Source organism: Sphaeramia orbicularis, chromosome 15 (assembly GCF_902148855.1).
Source record: "Sphaeramia orbicularis chromosome 15, fSphaOr1.1, whole genome shotgun sequence".
NCBI lineage: Eukaryota > Metazoa > Chordata > Actinopteri > Kurtiformes > Apogonidae > Sphaeramia > Sphaeramia orbicularis.
Window position 1 is genome coordinate 49008033 of NC_043971.1, and position 22846 is coordinate 49030878.

Sequence of the window (22846 nt, forward strand, 5' to 3'; positions counted from 1 at the left end):
TTTTTTCTCCTCCCATTTACTTATAAGAGGCGAAATTTTCCTTAACAGGAATGTACATTTCAGGGCTGGCATGCATCCCCTGTAACCTGTCCTGTAATCTATGCCATAACCCCTAAATCCATGTTGTAACCTTTTGAAAGAAAAGTGTAAATCTGGGTCTGGAGAAAAGTTTTTTTGTAGAGGACATTGTGAAATGTCATTACAAATTGGAAGATAAGTGGTACAGTACTGTGGTTCATTTGAAGCCTAACTACATGCTAACTTGCAGGTTAACCTACAAAACTACACTATCCCTGGAGCACTCTATATACTATCCGTTAACTCAGAATAACACACTTTAACCAAACAAGTGTTAGTGCCAGGTGCCCTCGCTCTACCCCTGTCAGCTCTGATGCTCAGCTGTGACCAGGTTAGTAGGTTGGTCCACTGTGTACTAGATCAAGCCTAAGTTCTGACTTCCCATTACAAACTGCTATGTCTGTCCATACAATATAGAATGGCTATATAAATACTGGTGGTTTTGACAATATTGCTGTAAGAGAATAAGATGTGTATGATATGTAATTTTAGTGTTTAGGCTGTATGTATTTTTCATTGAGTTATCATCATGTATCCAGTTGTTCTAAAGTACAAATATTTTGATCTTATGGAGTGATGACCTCTCAATAGAGGTACATTTCAAACACGTCAAATTAAAGGGCTGCACTCCAACTGCATTTTTCCAGAAGAATGCAGTAGTATGGGAAATTTTTAATATCTTATGATGCTAAAGTTGGCATTAGTTTGTCAGGTCCATTGTTTAAGATTTAGGGGGATCTAATTCCAGAACTGAAATGAAATAGAATGTTAACAATTTGTTTTTGTGTTTTAGCTTCCTTAGAATGAGCTGCTTATATCCACAGAGGGATCACATTGTTTTCACAGTGTCTGGACTTGAAACTTACTCTTTTTTTTTTTTTTTCCATTTTACAGCAGTTATTATTCAGTGGAAAGGTGCAATACTGTCACCTACTATGTAGTTACTATGGAGTTAAAATTCCCTTAACAAAAAAGTCAAAAAGCAACAAAACATTTTCTGGCTTTAATGAAGACCTTTGTGCTTTCATTGGGAACTGTAGAGGAGGAGAGGGGGGTATTCATTGGGTTGCATTCTGCAAATTCATCAGTGGATATCACTAAATATCACACACTGAACCTTTAAAATAGTGAATATAAATGTTCAAAAACAATATAATAATAAACACTTTACAAATCTATACATTTTCTGCCGTTTGTTTTTTGTCTTGTTAGTTGTCATCTTGACACACAGGTTTTTGTTCTACTCATGCAACATTCCCTACATTTAAGATCATAATGTCTGTAATGTATTACAGAATTACATATGTTTATATAAACTGTTTTGAAGCAAGTAACCCTAGGTTATATCATATGGTAGAACCTGGCGCTTTAGGTTACATTATACGTGACTGGATTCAAGGGAGCAGGTTTGATTTTGATATTGGTGGGGACAGAAAAGTGCTCCAAGGCAGCACTCCTGAGAGTTGATGTTTTTTTGCATTTGCAATCATAATTTCAAGTAAACAATCATAGTCAGAAAAAAATTCTGTAACTGACATGTTTATAATGCATATATGAATATCTAAAGACAATGCAAGAATTTAGTGCATTCTGCAGTTTTATTCTCATGACTAACATATCCATCATTATTTAACCTCACCTGTGAATTTACAGCCTCTCCTCCTCTATCTCCTCCAGCTTCGCCTCCTCTACCTCCTCCTCTGCCTCCTCCCTCCTCTCTAATGTCTGTCACCTGACATAAATATGTTGATACATGACATATGAACAGATTATGAATACGATGATCCTACAGTTTGATGGTACAGTTACTGCCTGAGCAAAAAAGGCTTTTACTTTCAATTAATATTATTGTAATTTATTCCAAAAATATGGATAAAATCACATGAGCATCTAGAATCTGAGGTTTTTTTTGTATTTTCCCTACAAATTTTCTTTATTTGTGTTTTTTAAACAGTTGTCTTCCATACAAATATATGAAAATAAGTAAAAAAAATAACTTTAAAAAAGTGTATCTATTTGGCATTAAATAGTGTCTTTTATTTAATATTTGTGTTGTTGAGCCTCTACAGTTCTGTACCCTCGAACTAACTTACACTTTGACTCCTAAAGAAGTGTCTTATGGCCAGTTTTCTTTTCTTTTACATTGTTCAAATCCTAATTACCAAGAACACTCGCACGCAGGCCCAGTTCTAGCCATTTTGGCACCCTAGGCAAGATATGAATTTGGTGCCCCCCCTTAAAAAACACACACATGCACACAAACACACACACACAAGGGGGGGGCACGAAGAGGAGATACATGAAGCATGAGAGGAGATGCACAAAGCAGCCAGCAGTAAACCACATAGAAACATAAATAACCCAGTTCAGCAGCAGTAAACCAGATAGAAACATATATAAACCAGTTCAGCAGCAGTAAACCAGACAGAAACCTATATAAACCAGTTCAGCAGCAGTAAACCAGACAGAAACATATATAAACCAGTTCAGCAGCAGTAAACCAGACAGAAACATATATAAACTAGTTCAGCAGCAGTAAACCAGACACCGTAGCAGATATCTCATATCTTAATCATCTACAGTTCCATTATTAGCCAACTTTGCTTCATTTCCATTCAGCTAGCTGTTGCAAGTAACATCAAACTTTTTTAACATTATAAAAGCTTACATACCTCTATAATCACATTATTTTTCTGCTTCATCTTCTCTCCTCTTCTAAACTGTGCAGTTAAGGCCTTGGAAGGCCTTTTCATGGTGATAAACTCTCCACCCTTTACCTTGATGTTCAGTTCAACTCCTGTCTGACTGTCATTCAGCTCCACTCTGTCTCTGTCACTCACACACACACACACACACAAACACACAAAAACACACACACACACACACACACACACAGTGAGCAGGGAGAGCTCACCTGAGAAATTACAGGGGGGGTTGTTGTTTTGCTTTTTTTCTCTCATGTCTTTATTTTTAAGACAGTTAATGAGAAATTATCATGTTATCAGTTATCAGCCTATGCCACAAACCGGCCCTGCATACAGTGACACACATACGCATGCATGCACGCATACACACAAACAGACACATGTACAAATGTAAATGTAAATGACACCTCTGATATTCAAATCCGTCTAGCTGACGTGACCCAGGCAGAACAAATGCAAACATGTTGACACCTTACGCTAAGCGGTTGGAGTAACATATGAACTGCCTCTTGTCCTGTCCAACTTGCGGGTAACTGTAGCTTTTACAAGTAGATGGAGTAACAGCAGGGACGGCCAATCACATGTACGATAGCAAAACCTCAGAGCCAGTCGGAGAGTGATAATTAGGTTAGAGGCGGGACTTCTAGCAGAGACCGATTATTAACCCTTTATGTACCATAAGCATTGACTAAACACTATGGTTGTATTGATAGGGACAACACAGTAGTGGCTGGATACTGGTAGGGACGTGTCCCTAGTGTTCCTATGCAATTCTACGCCCCTGACTGGATTAAACAGTAGGTGGATGTAACTTTTCCTTTTTTTTATTGGTTTTTTTTCATAAGATTAAAGGTGAAGGAGATTTTTGTGACCAATTTTTCATCAAATCTGTCAAACCTCAGTCATAGCTTAAGTATCACGAATCTGTAAGTCTTTCTGTGATTACTCACCTGAATCTCTTGCATTACAGTGAACAGTTTCAAAGTGAAATCCACCATGAACAAACCATGTGTTTACAAACAGAATTGGGAGGTCACTCAGGCATCTTCGGAATTTTCGACATGCGCTGTGGGAAGCGAAGGCTTGCATCACCGCCTGACAGCAACAGTGGCAGCACGACCATATGATATTATATGGATGAAACAAACATGACGCAGAAACGGCTGAAATGCAGAAACGGCTGGAGGAATATGCATAGAGGGAAGGGAGCTCCTGCTGTTTCTGCACCCCTGTCTGTAGCAGCTGCTGTGAACCGGCGTTTCCCACAATGCACGCCTCGACAAAATTCCGAAGATGCTCGAGCTACCTCCCGGCGCTGAATGTAAACACATGGTTTGTTTATGGTGGATGGCACTATGAAATTGTTCACCGTAATGCAAGAGATTCAGGTGAGTAATCACAGAAAGATTTACAGATTCGTGATACTTAGGCTATGACTGAGGTTTTACAGATGTGATGAAAAATTGGTCACGAAATTCTCCCGCACCTTTAAAGAGTGGTAAAAGGACTGCACTTAAGGCTATACCTACTGAAGTGGCGTTTCTCACAGCACTTCGTAAAAGTTTGAATATGAACAACCCGCCTCCCTCCAAAGCCCTGCCCACTTCCCTCTGCCTGAGCTCTGACGCTCTCCTCCTCTCACCTGATGTGCGCGGTGTAACCGGAGGTGGAGGCGGAGGTTTGGTCCACTTCAGCGTGCCCATGGACCCCTCCCTCAGTAATCAGATACATCATCCACTGGCCGAGGCTCCTGTTTCATCAGTTGGCCCTTTATTTAAGGGTCTGGTCTGTGCAGTGCTGGGTCATTGTCTTCACTGTACCTCATCACCTGGGCGATGAGATGCACAGACAAAAGGCCCGCGTACTGTGAGCACAAATTTTCCATAGACATTTGAGGTTTCATAGTCCATACATTTATCATCCTACATAATCCTACATTGTGTGACACCAAGTACATGTACCTGTGTGAGTCCCACAGTCATAAAAGCTGACCTTTGTGCAGACCTGTCTGGAGTCCATGACACCAGACTCCTGAACTTCATCTCCATCCTTCATTCACCAGACTCCTGTTTGTTCCCCTTGGTGGTTGTTTCTGTTTATAAATCCGTTTTTTCCCCTTCATGTGCATTTGAGTTCTATCCACTCACATCCTTAGACAGGAGACTGTGGTCAGTGACAGGAGGAGCAGCGCAAGTGAAGCGTCAGATTCAGAGGTACCCATATCACATGCGGGGATGGCAATAATGGATCGGAGGCAGGACAGCGGTAATGGATGATTGACAGGAGGCTCAGCCAGGCTTGGCCAGTTATTTCATTTGGACCAAATAAAATGATTGGTCAGAATTTTATCAGAAATATGAGCAATATATGAGAATTAAATATTTGAGTTTCAATACCTGGTGGATTTCTTTTACATTTTACTTTGACACATGCTTATTAGGAGCATTTTAAGATGACAAAGGAAAAGTGTAAAAATGCCACATCATACGGTATAGCTTGAATATATTAGCGCTTTTTTCCACACATTCACAGTGCCTAAAGTGCTTTACAAAGCCTCACATTCACACACGCACTCGTACACCAATTGTGATAGGCTAAGTACAAAGGCTGAACCCAAAAGCAAGACCACAAAAAAACAGTAAGGTTTAGTGTTTTTATTAAACACTTTAACAGGGACAGATATACAACACAGAGATAATATAACTTCTGTGAAGCCACCGGATCCGGGGGAAAACATCTGGGCTGTGGGTAAATACGGCAGACGACCGGCTTGGCTGAGCCGAGAAAACCCCAACGGAATCCCCACTAGGGACAAACAGAGGGTGGTCAAAAAACAAGCCAGGTCATACACGGAAAAGCAGTCACACAAGCAACGGTATATGGGGGACAGGCAGACTCACGGTAGTAATCCAGGCGAAGGTCGAAGCACAGGTAATCGGTGGAGGCTGAGGTAATAAAGGGAGTAGGCAGAGACAGAGTCGGGTAATGAACCAGGTCAAATGACGAGCAGGCAGGATAGGAACAGGCTGAATCAGTGGTCGAAGGACAAAAACGGGTCAAACACGGCAGACAAATGAACAGGATCCAAAACGCTGGTAAGTGAACACAACAAGTTGTAGAGCACAAACTGGCAACTAAACAGGGGAAGACTGAGGGTTTAAATACACAGGAGGGTGGGAAGACAATTGGACACAGGTGGAGATAATCAGGGAGGAGTCAGGTAATCAGGGGAAAGGTGAACACGATCAGGGAGAGGAAGTAAAGACAACAGACAAGACACATGAGGGAAACTTAACAAAATAAAACAGGAAATGACAAACAAAACAGAAAAGACAGACAAAGTCCAAAAGCCGACATGACACCAATGGGCAGCTGCCGCTATGCAAGGCGTTGCCGGGTCCGACTGGGAGCAATTAAGGGTTTAGTGTCTTGTCCATGGACACTTCGACATGTGGACAGTCGGAGCCAGGATTACAACCGCCGACCCTTCAGTCATTGGACTATGGAGGACCCGCTCTACTAACTGAGCCCCAAAGAATAATTTGGTCCACTCTGCTTCTTGTATTTCTGTTTAGTGCTTCATTCAAATATCTGGGCAAACAGCTGATCAACATGCGAGTAAAGTTTTTAATGCATCAGAATTTATTTGAAAAGGTGTCCAAATTTCCCCCCAAGCATTCTATTGATCATGCAGCAGCTGTACACATACACACACACCTACACACAAAAACACACACACAAACAGCGCTGTCCATGGTGTTGTGACTGGACTGAACCGGCTATATAAGCATTGGTGCAGAGGGTTTTCTATCATGCCCATGGGCTTAAAAGTTTTCATTCGCCATACACAGCACTCACTCACTCACTCACTCACTCATTCATTGCGACCCAGTGCTCAAAGGGAGACTGTGATGCAAAGGCTTGTAGCAAAGGTTACTTTTCCACTTGATCTGATGATTGTGATAGAAAATATGCACCAACATTAGGCTACAGTGTGACAAAATTATGTGCACCTGACAGTCATTCAAATCAACAACCCCGACAGCCCCCCCATCTCTAAAATGAATCCAGCGCCGCTGCATTTGAACTCTGACAGAATGAAAGAGCTGCCATGCCAGTATGTACATGTAAGTAAGTCACTGGTTGTCTATCATTATAACCTTTTTACAATTAAGCAGTGGTTCCCAACTTTTTTGGATTCAATTTCCCCTTTACCTGATTTCTGAATCCAAGTATTTGCTTTATTTGACTTCAGCATTTTGTCTTAAAACTGCAACACAAAACTGCAGCTTACTGTATGATACAATCATCATTATAATCCTGATTTTGAAGAATATAACATACTATAAGAAAAGGGGTCAAGGAGCTGCAATAAGTCCCTCCCAATCAGATCTATCTAATACTGTGCCTTTACTGTAACATTTTAGTAAGTCTAGTCATTGATGATTTCCCCCTCCCCTTTCTCTCAAATACCCCCTGTAGTACATCTATGTAGGCCTGTCCCTAGGGGTACATATACCCCAGGTTTGGACCCACTGGAGTAGTGGCCAGTAGTATATTGAAGTTGTGGAGGAGAACATAGAACATCCCTATGTAATTTTCTGTTACTCTAATGTATGACTCTTCTATATGACTGATTTGATGATTTTGTTTTACTCTATTGTAGAGAAGTACAGCATTGGAAGGAAACGAGACTCCTCACATCCTCCTGTTTTTGGATGAACCTGGCTTTAATCTGGCCAAGGGCCATAGTATTATTGGCCACTGGGCCACAGTGGATGTCCCAGGCCAGTGTGAGAGTAATATAACTATGTGTGCTGCCATTTCTGAGAATGGTGTGGCCTCTCACATCCCCAGTCTTGGCCCATAAACACACAGAAGCTGCTCAGCTTCTTGGGCTGCCTTTCTTCAGGTTTGATCCCTGAAAATGAGAGAGGTCTCATAGAGCCTCCCCAACCAAACCATGTCCTTGTGTGGGACAATTAGTGGCAGGTGAATGGAATGCTAAAATGCTGCAGGTGTAGTCCACCAATCAGCGTTCTCCAGCACACAGCCCCGCCCCTAAGAATTCCTGGCAAACTGAAAAGTACTACCTCCCTACCAGGAACTTCTTGGTGGAAAGTCTGGGGGTGAGGGAAAGATTTTTTAGATGGAAACGCACCGGGGTTTTCTAAAGTTCAGGGTAATGCTCAAAGTTCTTGCGGTGGAAAAGGGCCTAATATAAATTTCCACCATGGCCCACTCATCAGGGCCTGGTTCACAACTCATCCAAGGATGGACATGGTGTTTCTACCACCTTACTCTCCTTTCCTCAATCCTATTGAGGAGTTTTTCTCTGTTTAGAGGTGGAGAGTGTATGAGAATCAGGCTCAAAATCAGAGGTTCCTGCTCCATGCAATGGACACTATGTGTGAAGACATTACAGGAGATCAGTGTAGGGGATGGTTGCAGTGGAAAATATACACTGTGATGTGGACAAGAATCTGTAGCCATACAGACAGCAGTGTGTGGACGGTCAAGAGGGTGAGGAGAATGACCAGGAGTTTGAGGACAGTGTCCAGGAGAGGGAGTTTGAGGAAAGCGACCAGAGAAGAAATGTTAGTTCTGAAAGCTTTAATTACAGTACTTTAGGCTACATATAATTTTCCTTGTTTTTTGTTGATGTGTTTATATTACAGTATATTATGCTGTATACATTTTCTTTTTACTCTGATGCATATAAGTTACTTTATGAGTGTGTGAATTGAAATGGTTATAATTTCCTTGGTAGTATGAGTGCAAACTGTGATGTCAAACCTACTCTTACTGTAAAATCCCATTTTTTCAGTTTTATACAGAATTGTATTCTGTTAGTTAGACAAAAAAAAAAAAAAACTAGTACAATAACCATTGTCAATCTTTGTGAAGGACTGGGCTAAGACTGAGAGGTGGACATAAGGGATATTTCAATGCTCCTCTGCCATAGTGACAAAACATCTAAGCATTTTGACTCGCAGTGCTTACACAATGCCACACGGACAATACATTTTGGGGGCTCTGCCTATTTATATCACAAAGGAAATTAGTTTTGACACATGATTGAACTGTTTTGGGAGAGATATGAGCTTTTGCTGGTGAACCATTGTGTTGTGCTGAACCATCCAGGTTATTTTGGTAACAGCATCAAGAGTGTTGAGAACGTCCGATCTGTTTCAAGAAACCAAAGCAACTGAGAAGGATATTTGCCTTTTTGGTGGCACTGACTATTTAGATGAGAAAGGAATTTAGTTTGAAGTGAACAGTTTTGGGAGAGATATGAGCTTTTGCAAGTGAGCTATGGTGTTGTGCTACACTGTAAAACTGTTTTGGCAAATGATCATAGAGTTTTGAGAATGTAATTTCTGTTTCAAGAAATGAGCCAAACCAATGGAGAAAAACTGTAATCATTGTGTTGTTCTCTCCCAAGTTCACAGCAGTGAAAAGGTTAAATGTCACCCTGCTATCTTCTTCCTGTTGACTCATGAATGTACAGAATAAATCTTGGCTTTTCATGTTGTACTTAGATTTTCCTAAGTGCAATGTATCATCAAGCTTTAAAAACAATGTGAACAGCAGTCTTCATGAGAACAATATGACAGTATCAATGATTCTCACATGAATGATTATGAATCATCAGAATGATCAGAATTTTTTGTTTTATTTTATTGTTTGACAGGGACAATGTGCAGTCCCACGACTGCACCAAAGTTAAGCCTCAGTCACAAATGCTGTTATGACCGGCTACGACCAGATAGATAGATAGATAGGTTGGTTGGTCGGTCGGTAGATGGACGGACGGACGGACGGACGGACGGACGGACGGACGGACGGACGGACAGACAGACAGACAGACAGACAGACAGACAGACAGACAGACAGACAGACAGATAGATAGATAGATAGATAGATAGATAGATAGATAGATAGATAGATAGATAGATAGATAGATAGATAGATAGAAACAACTGCTTGTGCCATCACAACACCAAGTACAGTACTGCCTTTTTCCAATTTCTAAAGCCTAAACTCACAAAAGCAGGGTCACACTTTCTTGTAAATGTTGACTGTTTTGAATAATCTTTGGCACAATGGAAACAAATGACCCCTTGTAAAGTGGTACTGTAATGCAGCCAAGGAAAAGTTGTGAACCAGTTTTTAGAAAAGACAACAGATTTGGTTTGCTTCTGCCTCACCATTTTAGGATCGGGTTGTGTTGGCTTTGTGCAGGTGATGATATCTGAAAGATCAAATCCTTCTCTGTCCCTGATATCTGTGTTCAATGTGCTACTGACATGGGGCTCAATTAACTGTTGCAAACATGACAAGAAAACTTGCCACTCTTTGAAATAATCATCTATTAAATGGTTGTACTGTACATGTCAGTAACATTACACACAAAGTTTAAAATTTAAAAAAATATCTTTGTTACTTGGGCAGATCTGGCTCCTTTTTCTCTTTGGTTGGCCCTGTCTGATTCTTGTGGCTAGGTTATGGGTTTTGTCACCCCACACTTTCCCATTGCTTTAATGATCGAGGTTTGCAGTTGGGGGCAACCTTCCAATCGCCTTCACTGTATGGTGTGACAAGCTCCTTTGAAAACTTACTGAGGAAGAGTTGTTATGCAGTGGTGGTACCACTCATGAATTCACAATGCTGAGCTGTGAAAAGGTGTAGGTATTCTGGGTGCTGATGTCAAGTATAGTGGACCATATGCTCTAATATAGTGGCCCACGGTGGTATGTGCCACAGAACCACAGTACACCTGAGTGTTTATTTGACACTTGCAGGTGTAAGTACAAACCATGGGTTTGGTCCATGGCGTCTACACCTCCTTTGGTCTTGCTGTAGAATGAATAAATGTAGAATGAGGTTGAGATGAAATTCCATTGAAAATGAATGCAGGTAATTTTTGACCCACTTATGGAAACTTGTGGTAGTAATGCAAAAACTACACTTTCACAAAATCATTCATTCAAGCCTTATTAAGGACACGAAACTTGGTCCATAACTTTTAAATGGCATGATATGAATAACATGTTTTTGAGGAATACCTGGTATGTGAAATAAAAACAAGCTTTTATTACAAAGATATTGCACAAAAACAACCTCACCAGGCCATTTTTGAGTCACTTAAGGATCATGGGTTAACTTGACTAACTACAAAAAAATGTGTGTGTGTGTGTGTGTGTGTGTGTGTATATATATATATATATATATATATATATATATATATATATATATATATATATATATATATATATATATGTATGTATATGTATGTATGTATGTATGTGTGTGTGTGTGTGTGTGTGTGTGTGTGTGTGTGTGTATATATATATATATATATATATATATATATATATATATATATATATATATATATATATATATATATATATATCATCCAAGACTGTAACGTAGTGAAAGCGGAAGTGGCGTTGAACGGAAGTGTTATCGAGCGGAAGTGTCATTGTTGTGGGCGGAGTCAGTGAAGAGAAAAAATGGCGGCGACTATGAAGAGCGTGGAAGAAATCAGGACTCGAATAATTCTGGGAGAATTTGGTGTGAAAAACGTTAGTGAGGATTAAAAACACAATGAGTTACCTCTCGTGTTCACTGATTATATGGTCTGCCGAGCTGTTGCCATTGTAGTTGTTTCGTATTAGCTAACTAAACAGGCCAGGGCGTCCTGTTAAACCCTCCACACAGTTCAGGGACACAGTTTTACACTTCATCCTAAATCAGTTTATAGCATACTCATGTAGAAATAGTAACAACAGGGAGTGACAAAATGAGTGACTTTTTCACGGAGTCTGTTGTGTTACTGATTTCAGGTTCACACCACGGACTTCCCTGGAAACTACCCTGGCTATGATGACACGTGGAATATGCAGAATTTTCAAAAGGTAAAAAGTAAAGTATTTACTTTATTCAGACCGTCACTATCATAAGGGCAGCGTTCAGACCATGTTCGCAAAACAGTGTTTAACATGTAAATTTCCACAGTATCCTACCGGAATTGGCACTTCTGATTAGTAGCCATCTAGCGTAGAGCTACAGCTATCGGTTATTTATGTAAGCAATTAATCTATTAAATGTTTTCTTCGATTAAACAGTTATTTGAATAGGCGGGAAAAAAAATAATAAAATGTGAAAAAGACACGTTTGAAAATGACTCACAACTTTTCCTTTATTCCCGAACCAGCGGAAACAACATTCACAAAAAGTATAAAAGTAAAAACATATACAGAAAATATCTGTATAGAAATTACAATAACAAAAGTATAGAAGTGTATACTAAAGCATCTATAGATATAAACAACAACAAGGTCAAATGACATCTACAAACAATATGTGCACTGCGGTCTTCAACATATTTGGATCCAACTAACAACTGAACATCTAACTAACATACAAGTTAAGAAAAAATAAAATAAAGCCAAATATTTTTTATGTTTGTGTGAAAGCTTAAAAGTTTAAAGGAGTAAGTGATGGTTCTAATGAAGAAAAGTGCGCATATAGACATTCTGCCTTTTTGTCCTCGTGCCTTCTGAGCTAAGCTCCATGTTGTTTGTGTTGATCCTGGTGTCATGTCCGTCACAACAAGTGTTGAATAAATGCTAAATATGTGTGACCCTGGACCCTCAGGTCACACTCACCCTTTAAAAGACTTTGTACATGTTTTAACAAGAGAAAATATGTGGCAGGTTTTAACACTGTACAGAGAAGTATGGGATGTTTAAAAAAAGGAAAATGGACACACATTTGAATGTTTCAGCTATGTCCTCATATTTCAAATGACATTGAGTCAAAGAGGATGAATTCACATGTTGAATATATTTAGATTAACATTTTATACCCAATAATCAAAAAGTGATGCATTTTACTTTATTTTTCACCTTGACTTTGGAGAGTCTTACATTTAATTCATGTGATGTATAAAGTAATTGTAAGAAAAACAATATATCTGTTGACATCCCTGTTTCTGTAGAACTTTAGAATTGATGTGGTCCAAATGGATGAAAGCAGTATGGAGTTTGACATGGTGGGCATTGATGCAGCCATTGCTAATGCCTTCAGAAGGATCCTACTGGCAGAGGTGAGATGTGTTTGCACAATAAAACTGATGTTGGAATCAAATCCTTTTGCCCTAACAAGTTGCCATCTCCATGCACCCATACACCAAATATTTGAAAGCAGATGATCAATTGTCACACACTGGTCTGGTTTGTTCTTGCAGGTTCCCACCATGGCAATAGAAAAGGTGTTCATCTACAACAACACATCAATCGTCCAGGATGAAGTGCTGGCCCACAGATTGGGCTTGATACCTATCAAAGCTGATCCTCGTCTCTTTGAGTACAGGAACACTGGTATAACAACATGTGTGCAAAAGTTGGCTAAAAAGTCCCACATCACTCCTGTCAGTAGTATTTCGCTCATCATCGAGCTGTGAATATGCCTATGGATATCTCTATTAGTACAGGTTGATTCTGATTAGGGTTAGCATGTAACTAACATGCCGGTGGACCTGATTCAGACAGATGGTGTTTCACCTTTGTGTTTTGATCTATTTTTGAAAGTCTTGGTGTCTATTCAGAATTGTCTTGTTTCAGTCCCAGATAAGACAGAGATTTAGGATTTATTACTGGACCAGTCAAGACTACACCCTCTGGGATTTTATCACGAAACTCCTTCTGATTTATTGTAAATTTCTTGCTTCAAATGCATCCAATGACTTCACTCATTATAAAATTTCACACTTCTGTAGAAAAATCTCCAACACTCAAATTTTCTGTAAGCAAGTATGTCACCCGAGTTTAGTTTAGGGTGATAAACTTAGATTGATCTGTAACAGTAGGGCCAAAAGAAAACGCTCAACATTGTAAATGTTGTAATTTAAGTAACGTAAATGATAGTAGCAAAGCCAGGTAATATTAGTAATCTTTGTACCAAAACTCTTCAGAAATTGCTTCACCCCTTCACAGTTTGATGACTGTTAGCTCTAAAACAATGGCATCTATATATACACTTCTGATCAAAATTATAAGACCGGTTGAAAAATTGCAAGAATTTACATTTTGTGGTGTTGGCTCTTAAGAAGGTTCTAAGTAGAGTTTCACTATTCAAAAAGAAGAAATGGGAATTAGACAAAAAAAATTTGAATAAGCAATGTACTGAAAACATCAATTAAACTGAAATAGGCTGTTCATCAGCTGATAAAAAGTTTAAGACCACAGCCAAAATCTGTGAAAAAATGTGAATTCAATGTCATTTTCTGTCAGGTATTCACACTGTCATAACCTCCTGATGGTAAAGGCAAAAAAGCTTTGTCTCTCTGAATGTGGTCGGATTGTTGAGCTGCATAATCAAGGCCTCTGGCAATGTACCATCGCTGCTGAGGTTGGATGCAGTAAGAGTCATTTTGAGTCCACTGTCTGGAACTTATGTCCATTTTTGTTAACTTCCCTTGCCATCCATCCCTAAATGTTCTCAATTGGATTTAGATCGAGGGAACACACAGGATGGTCCAACAGAGTGACATTATTCCTCTGTTCTCAGTCCTTTGTCAGGTGGGCATTGTGAACCTCAGCATTGTCCTGTTTTTAAACCCAGTCATTACCACAGACCAGTGCCCTCAGTCATGAGGGATGCCCCCTGCAACATCTCCACATAACCAGCCTCTGCTTGACTCCCCAGCACAACCTGAAGCTTCATTGTTCCACTGAAGGTAAAAGTACCCCAGATCATGATGGTGCCCCCTTCACTGTACCACCTAGAAAACATCTCCAGTGGGATTTCCTTGTCATGCCAGTAACATTTGAAGCCATCAGGAATGTCAAGGTTAATTTTTTCCTCATCACAGAATAAAACTGTCTTCCACTTTTCAATGTCCCATGTTTGGTGTCCTCTTGCAAAGTCCGAACGAGCAATTTTGTGACATTGAAGGAGACAAAGCCTTTGAACACGTTTTTTGTTCTTAAAGCCCTTCTCTGGCAGATGCCGTCTGATGGGTATTGGGCTGCAGTCAGCACCAGTAACGGCCTGAATTTGGGTCGAGGATTGTCCCGATGATGGACAGCCAATTGGATCATCTGGCTCAGTGCCGGTGATATTGTTTTAGGTCTACCACTTGACTTTTTTGTTCCATAACCTCAGGATCTTTGAAGAAATTCAAAATGACTGTCTTACTGCGTCCAACCTCAGCAGCAATAGTACATTGCCAGAGGCCTTGCTTATGCAGCTGAACAATCCGACTATGTTCAAAGAGACAAAGCTTTTTTGCCTTTGCCATCAGGAGGTCATGACAGTGTGAATACCTAACAGAAAATGACATTGAATCCGTATTTTTGCACAGATTTTGGCTTTTAACTGCTGTAGTCTTAAACTTTTGATCAGCTGATGAACAGCCTATTTCAGTTTAACTGTTGTTTTCAATAAATTGGTTACTCCAAATTTTTTTTGCCTCACTCCCATTTCTTGTTTATGCATTGTGAAACTCTACTTAGAACCTTCTAAGATCCAACAGAGTAAAATGTAAATTTATGCAATTTTTCAATTGGTCTTAAAATATTGATCAGGAGTGTATGCATTTACTGTATGTTTCAGGATGCTAGTCTGTTGTTTGCCAGCTATCTGCTACCTAGCTATGAGAACAAGCTACTCAGTTTAGTAGGTATATACTGAGGGATGGAGCTGCAGTGTTAGCTTTGGGGGAGACTGTGTGGACAGGATATATGTTGACTAATTAGAATAGAATCTTTATTTTGCCTGTAACCCATCACTAGATCATGCATCACACACACTGCATGCTAGGAGCAGTGGGCTTGTCATGTCAGGCACTCATGAAACAAATGGGGGGGGGGTGTTAAGTGCCTTGCTCAAGGGTACATAAGCCCTTAGTTCCTTTTCCACCAGTTTCCCAGGAACTTTTATTACCAGGAACTTATTTACCTGGGTAAAATAATTCCTGGTAAATTGTGTGCCCTGCGTTTCCACAAGTTCATTTATTTGTTCAAATGAGGCTTGGTTGTTTCCAGTCGCCGATTCGAAGTCCCACTGTATTTCTTTTGAGTGTATTTGCAGAATACCCACTTTAATGTATTCAAATGGTCAGACAGATGCAATGCGCTAGTAGGAGTGAGACGAATATGCAGGGCATGACTTCACCTCAATAATGTATTCAGCAAATGGTCCTTGTAGTCCTTCCATGTCTCATATCTTCTCTTCTTTTGTTCCATTTTTCAAATGATCAAAACACAAATGGAGTAAACGTAAGTTGTGGAACGCTGCAAGGATGGTCCACCAATCAGCATTCTTCAGCACACAGCCCTGCCCCCATGAATTCCAGTGAATCTGAAAAGTCCCACCCCCTACCCAGCACTTTTTTCAGGGAAAGTTTGAGGTCAAGGTGAAAGTTTTTACCCAGGTAATTTCAGTGGAAACATGCTGAGGTTTTTCAAATTTCCTGGGAATAGTTCCTGCAGTGGAAAAGGGGCTAAGGATGAGAAAGGTTCTTTATTTGTCTGGACTTTTTTCTCTATGCTATAAAGTCTTAATTTTGCTTGGCCATGATTATATTGGTCTAGGTTCAAATTGGACATATCAATTGGTTTAGATGAGTAATTGTTGGAAAGGAATGTTTTTTTCAAACAGTCTGTATTAATAGAAGTTGCCAACAATAGTTATCAATGTCTGTGTAGGTTCTCATTTGCCCAGGTCATCATTCTTCCTGGTAGTTCTTGGTTCAACTGGACTGGTTTAGCTCTTGAAAATGTTCTTTCTCTCATCCAAGAGACGACTTCAGTTATCAATGTTAAATATCAGTTTTCTAAACAAGAATGGTTGGCTTTGAGGGAAAATATCTTAAAAGTTACAAATCATTCCCACTTGGATTTTTGTAGTTCTTTTGATGTACAAAATCGCAATTTATTGTTTTGAGTTTGACATTCATTGATTCAGATTAATTTATTTTTAAAACTGGATGGATGAGTGGAAAATTTGAAAATGTCCTTATGTTCCTTTGTTTCTTCCAGGAGAAGAGTCCACAGAAGAGGAAGGTTCAGAAATAGACACAATTCAGCTACAGCTCAAGATCAAATGTAGCAGAAACCCTAGAGCCAGTAAAGACACGTCAGATCCACGAGAGCTCTATCTTAACCACATGGGTAGGTCTCAGCAAAATGCAGTGGGATTGCGTTAGCATTGAAAAAATAACTTGGAGGCTAAGGGTCAACAAACTTACAAGGTACTGATATGTGAGTGAGAAAGAATTTTTGTGTTTGTCCCAGTTTATTCCAGAGATATAAAGTGGGTTCCCATTGGTAACCAGGCAGATGTGTTTGCAGACAGCATGATTGCACCAGTACATGATGACATCCTGATAGCTCAGCTGAGGCCGGGGCAGGAGCTGGACATTGTTATGCACTGTGTGAAAGGCCTTGGTAAGAAACAAGTTTGAAAATATCTTTTTTATTATCTAATTACACTTTTCCTGAATCGAATCTTTGTATCCTTAATTTTGCTGTCACTAAACATTAGTTCCACTGTTGTATTTCCCACAAATGCTTAATGTGATGCACATGATGCTAGGATCAACACAAACAGAATACAGTATCGAACGTAGCTCAGAAGAAATGAGGACAAAAAGGCAGAAAATGTCTATATGTTCACTTTTCTATTAATTTATACTGTTATTTCTATACAGATATTTTTTGTATATGTTTTTACTTTTATACTTTTTGTGATTGTTTTTTCAGCTGGTTCTGGAATAAAGGACAAGTTGTTTATCATTTTCATACATGTCTGTTTCACATTTTTACTTTTTTTTTTTTTGCTCTTTGTTGTATTAGTTGTATTGTTTAAATCAAAGAAAATAATCAATAGATTGATAGCTGTAGTGACAAAACAGCACACGTTGGAAGTCTTTGTTGAGTGTAATGACATGCTCACTGAAATGGCTGAATGATAATTTAATGAGTGCAAGTATCCAAATATGTATCTATTTGACTTACTTGACCCTTATTCTGAATAAAGCTCTCTTTCTCACACACACACACAAACACTCACCATTGTGTGACATGATCTGTTGCGTTTCCAGGTAAGGATCATGCAAAGTTCTCCCCGGTGGCCACAGCGAGTTACAGACTGCTCCCAGAAATCACCATCCTGGAGCCAGTGGAGGGAGAGAAGGCCGAGCGCTTGAAACGCTGCTTCTCCAGAGGAGTCATAGACCTGGAAGATGTAAATGGTGAGACAGAACTTGTACATCTATCTGTCATCTGTTTGCTTATAGCCCCCAAAAGGACTAGTGAGTAAGATAGCTGTATTCAATTGCAGAAATACAATATATTATAAAAGCCAAGTGGCCTCTGTGTGTGTGCGTGCATGTATGTGTGTCTCAGGAGTCACACAAAATCTGGAAAGAGCTGACTGCTGCAGTTTCGTATATTTATGTATTTTTAGTCAAGGAACAGACTAGCAAAAACAGCAAGTTGATAGGACCAATATTTTGGGAGATATTAGTAATTTTGGAATACAATAGCCTTATAATCACGTTGCTATACCCAGAACGCTTTGGTGGTAACTGCAGGACAAATGCGGTACAAGCATGCACGAATATACAACAGCATAAAAACTACCACATCTAGGACCTGTGGATCCCCACGAGTCAACGCGCTAGTACAGGGTGGGGAAGCAAAATTTACAATGAACATTTAGTTGTTTTTTCTCAGCAGGCACTACGTCAATTGTTTTGAAACCAAACATATATTGATGTCATAATCATACCTAACACTATTATCCATACCTTTTCAGAAACTTTTGCCCATATGAGTAATCAGGAAAGCAAACGTCAAAGAGTGTGTGATTTGCTGAATGCACTCGTCACTCCAAAGGAGATTTCAAAAATAGTTGGAGTGTCCATAAAGACTGTTTATAATGGAAAGAAGAGAATGACTATGAGCAAAACTATTACGAGAAAGTCTGGAAGATACTATTAAAGAAGAATGGGAGAAGTTGTCACCCGAATATTTGAGGAACACTTGCGCAAGTTTCAGGAAGCATGTGAAGGCAGTTATTGAGAAAGAGGGAGGACACATAGAATAAAAACATTTTCTATTATGTCAGTTTTCTTGTGGCAAATAAATTCTCATGACTTTCAATAAACTAATTGGTCATACACTGTCTTTCAATCCCTGCCTCAAAATATTGTACATTTTGCTTCCCCACCCTGTAATGTTAATAATTGTGTTTTCATTAGAGTATATTCGTTGGAAAAAAAAGTCAGCCATGTTTTTCAACTCAAAATAAACATTCTTGTGTTTCATAGTAGTAGTAATGGCAAAATGTGTCACTTATGTAACTGTCAAACCCAGGTCACTTAGGCTGGTCATATCTGACATCTGTGTATAAAACCTCACTGCCTGTGTTCCTCCTTACCCTTTTTCCTCTTACACTTTAGCTTTGTGCTTTTGTTAGAGAGGGGTCCTCCTTACAAGGGGTGAATAAAACTCACACGTAAGACCAGCTTTGACTGTTGTGTTCTTTATCAACAGATTTTTTTCACCACACTAGCATCCGGCATTACAGTACAATTTTATTGTATAAATCACCTACTAGCCTACCAGAACTAATACTTTTTGCATTACAAGCTGGAAATAAAGTTTTATTGTCAGTTTAAGACAGGTGTGAGGCCAGTGTGCTTCAGCCTCATGCATACAGCATGATGTTGGTGACATTTCCTGATTAGGAAAATGGAAAGAGTTTAGTCAAAGTCTGTAGAGGGTGATTAAGCAGCGCTGACAGAATGTTTTGTAAACCAGCAGCATCAGCAGGGCTTGTCTTTCATATTGATTGATGTAAGGCTAATGTTAGGTTTCTCAATTGGAGATTAGTAATTTGGAGGGTAAAATAACAAAAATTACACCGAGAATTACTTTTATTTATCACAGTTTGGCGTTCCGTTCCAGATTTATTGAGTAATTTATTAAAATCAATAAATTCTCAATTTATTAATGTTTAGTGATCCGTATTCATTTGTTTATTTTTTTTCTTACCTCTGCCAAGGAGGTTATGTTTTTGCTGGCATTGGTTTGTCTGTCTGTCTGTCCGTGTGCAAGATAACTCAAAAAGATATGGACGGATTTGGATGAAAACTTCAGGAAATGTTGATACTGCCACAAGGAACAAATGATTAAATTTTGGTGGTGATGGGGGGGGTACTGATCATCCTTGGCAGAGGTCTGCGCTTTTCTAGTTTTGCTTCTTGTTTGCTAGAAGTTAGATGTCCATTTTCTGTGTTCACCTAATCATCTACCAGCTTTTTTTCTGTTCACTAGTACAGTTATGATATTGACCTGTAAACATCCACTACTTGATGACGTCTACTCAATCGTGAGAATGTCCCCACTGGACAAGTAAATTGGACCCAAAACTGGCTCAGTTTTGCTCTATTGTGTTGCCAGACTAAACTAAACACTTGCTCAAACAAGGGCCTTTTGTGGTTTCAGTGGCCACCATAGGGGAGGTCAAGGTGAGGAAAGACTGGTCCAATCTGCAACTTCCTTGTTATATATCACTGATTATTATGCAATGAACCTGTAGTTTGATATGAGTGTTTGTATTGGCTTGGACTTGTACATTGTAATCATGTGTGTCTTATGCTGTCCACCTCAGGGAAGAAGGTTGCCAAAGTAGTGAACAGTCGTCTGGACACTTGCAGTAGAGAAGTCCTCCGACATGATGACCTGAAGAACCTGGTGAAGCTTGGGCGAGTGCGAGACCATTTCATCTGTACGCAATTCTCACTCGTAATATTAACAGTAGTATCAGTCTGGAGTTGTGCTATAATTTCTTCAGGTAGTAGAGTAGCTACTGAGAAAAAAGTTATAATACGTTTAGTTCTTGAGTTAACTGTTGTGTGGTTTTCATGTGCCACAAAGTATGTACAATATGAGGAAATCTCTTGGATAAACTGAAAGGGTGACAAATGGAACTAAACAAAATATTGTTTTTGTGTTCAGTTATTGATATCTTTACTGAAAGTCACTTTTTCTTCAGTTTCCTCTGTTGCCGATATAATAACCCTCAACTTTAATATGAGCATTTATGAACATCTACATCAGGGGTGTCAGACTCATTATAGTTCAGGGGCCACATTCAGTTAAATTTGATCTGAATTGGGCCGGACCAGTGAAATAATAACATAATAATATATAAATAATGTCATCTCCAAACTTTTCTCTGTTTTACAGTGAAAAAAGTAAAATTACATTATGAAAATGTTTACATCTACAAACTATCCTTTCAAACAATGTGAATAACATGAACAAACTGAAAAACTGTAATTTTAACACTATTATGCTTTAGTTTATCATTTCCATATGTACATTATAAATTACAGATCACTGTGGATCCACAGATACACAAAATATTTAGTAACGGGTGGAATTTTATTAAAATTGCACTTCTCTGAGACATTTCAGGTTGATATTTGTTCAGGTTATTCAGAGTTTTTGCGAAACTGTACTTTGTTTTAGTCTAAATACATGAAAACATTCACATTTACAAAGAGAAAAATTGGAGTTGTGAGTATTTATAGCTTATTATGAGATTGAATTGGTCTGAATGTGGAACCTGAACTAAAATGATTGTTAATATCTTAGTGTAATTTTTGCATTTCACAAATTCATCCCAGGGGCCGGACTGGACCCTTTGGCGGGCCGGATGTGGCCCCCGAGCCCCATGTTTGACACCTGTGATCTACATGATCAGCAAATTTAAATATAGGAAAATACCTGATTTTCACTGAAAAAAGCAAAATACAGAGGAGAATATTATAATACATAATGATAAATCACTTAAGAAGGGTTAAATAGAGAGAAAAAAATCATTTGGGAACTGCCAGAAAAGTATCACTGGGTCTTTATGGGTTAATTCCATTTTATTTGTACGTCCACATACTACACATATATTTCAAAATGTTGTACAAATTAAGGTCATGACTTTATAATATTGTAGAGTGGATAACCCACAAATCCACTGAGAGCAAGTAAAGGTCACATACGCGAGTCCATAAAAAGTAATGGTAAAGTAAATAGTAAAGTAGACCATTTTTTCCTTTTTTAGATTTGCACTCAATTATGGAAAAAATGCCTTTGGTGTTATTGAGAAAAAAAAAGAATGATACCTGGATTGTCATCATATAGCTTTTTGGTTTATCGTGTAGTGTGTGATTAATGTCTTTAATCTCATTCCACAGTTACAGTGGAGTCGACGGGCATCCTGCCTCCAGAGATTCTGGTCTCAGAGGCCATCAAAGTCCTCATGGCCAAGTGTCAGAGATTCCTCAATGAACTGGACTCCACTGACACAGAGTGACTGACCATGCTTAGTCCACAACACATGATGAACATGCCTCATCCTATCAGAGTGTGGTCTGCTGACAGTGCTTTTGGTGGAATAGCAAGTATTTAAAGTTAAAGGTTTTCTTTATATTTCATAGACTTCACATGTATGTATGTATGTGTGTGTGTACGTGCGCATGTGTATAGGTTTCTGTATTGTGAGGAATAAACTTCCCAGTGACTTGCTGGGGAACTGAATGAAAATATGCCTGTATTTATTTTCCAATTTTGTGTGAGGTTCACTTAAAGCTATACCTACCGATCTTGCATTTCACACAGCACTTAGTAAAAATTTGAACATGAACCACCGGCCTCCCTCCAAAGCCCCGCCCGCTTCAACCTGCCTGAGCTCTGACGCTCTCCTCCTCTCACCAGATGCGCACGGTGGAGGCAGAGATGGAGGTCTGGTCCACTTCAGTGTGGCTGCGGACCCCTTCCTCAGCAATCAGATACATCATCCACCTGCCGTGGCTCCTGTTTCATTAGTAGACCCTGTATTTAAGGGTCTGGTCTACGCAGCACTGGGTCAGTGTCTTCACTGCACCTCATCACCTGGGCGATGAGGTGCCCAGGCGATGGGTGTATGCACTGTGAGCACGCGGACTCCATGAATTTTCCAATTTCCGAATTTTCCGACAT

General features: G+C 39.4%; 1 protein-coding gene across 1 annotated transcript; it reads left to right on the forward strand.

Annotated features, from left to right (window-relative positions):
• The first annotated feature begins 11267 nt into the window (after positions 1-11267).
• On the forward strand, positions 11268-22405 carry polr1c (RNA polymerase I and III subunit C). The gene is made up of 9 exons (XM_030155906.1): positions 11268-11374; positions 11636-11707; positions 12793-12900; positions 13042-13174; positions 16838-16969; positions 17093-17245; positions 17902-18051; positions 20478-20594; positions 22063-22405. Exons 1-9 carry the CDS (start codon positions 11303-11305, stop codon positions 22179-22181), a joined length of 1056 nt encoding a protein of 351 aa, XP_030011766.1. The 5' UTR covers positions 11268-11302; the 3' UTR covers positions 22182-22405.
• Positions 22406-22846: the final 441 nt, after the last annotated feature.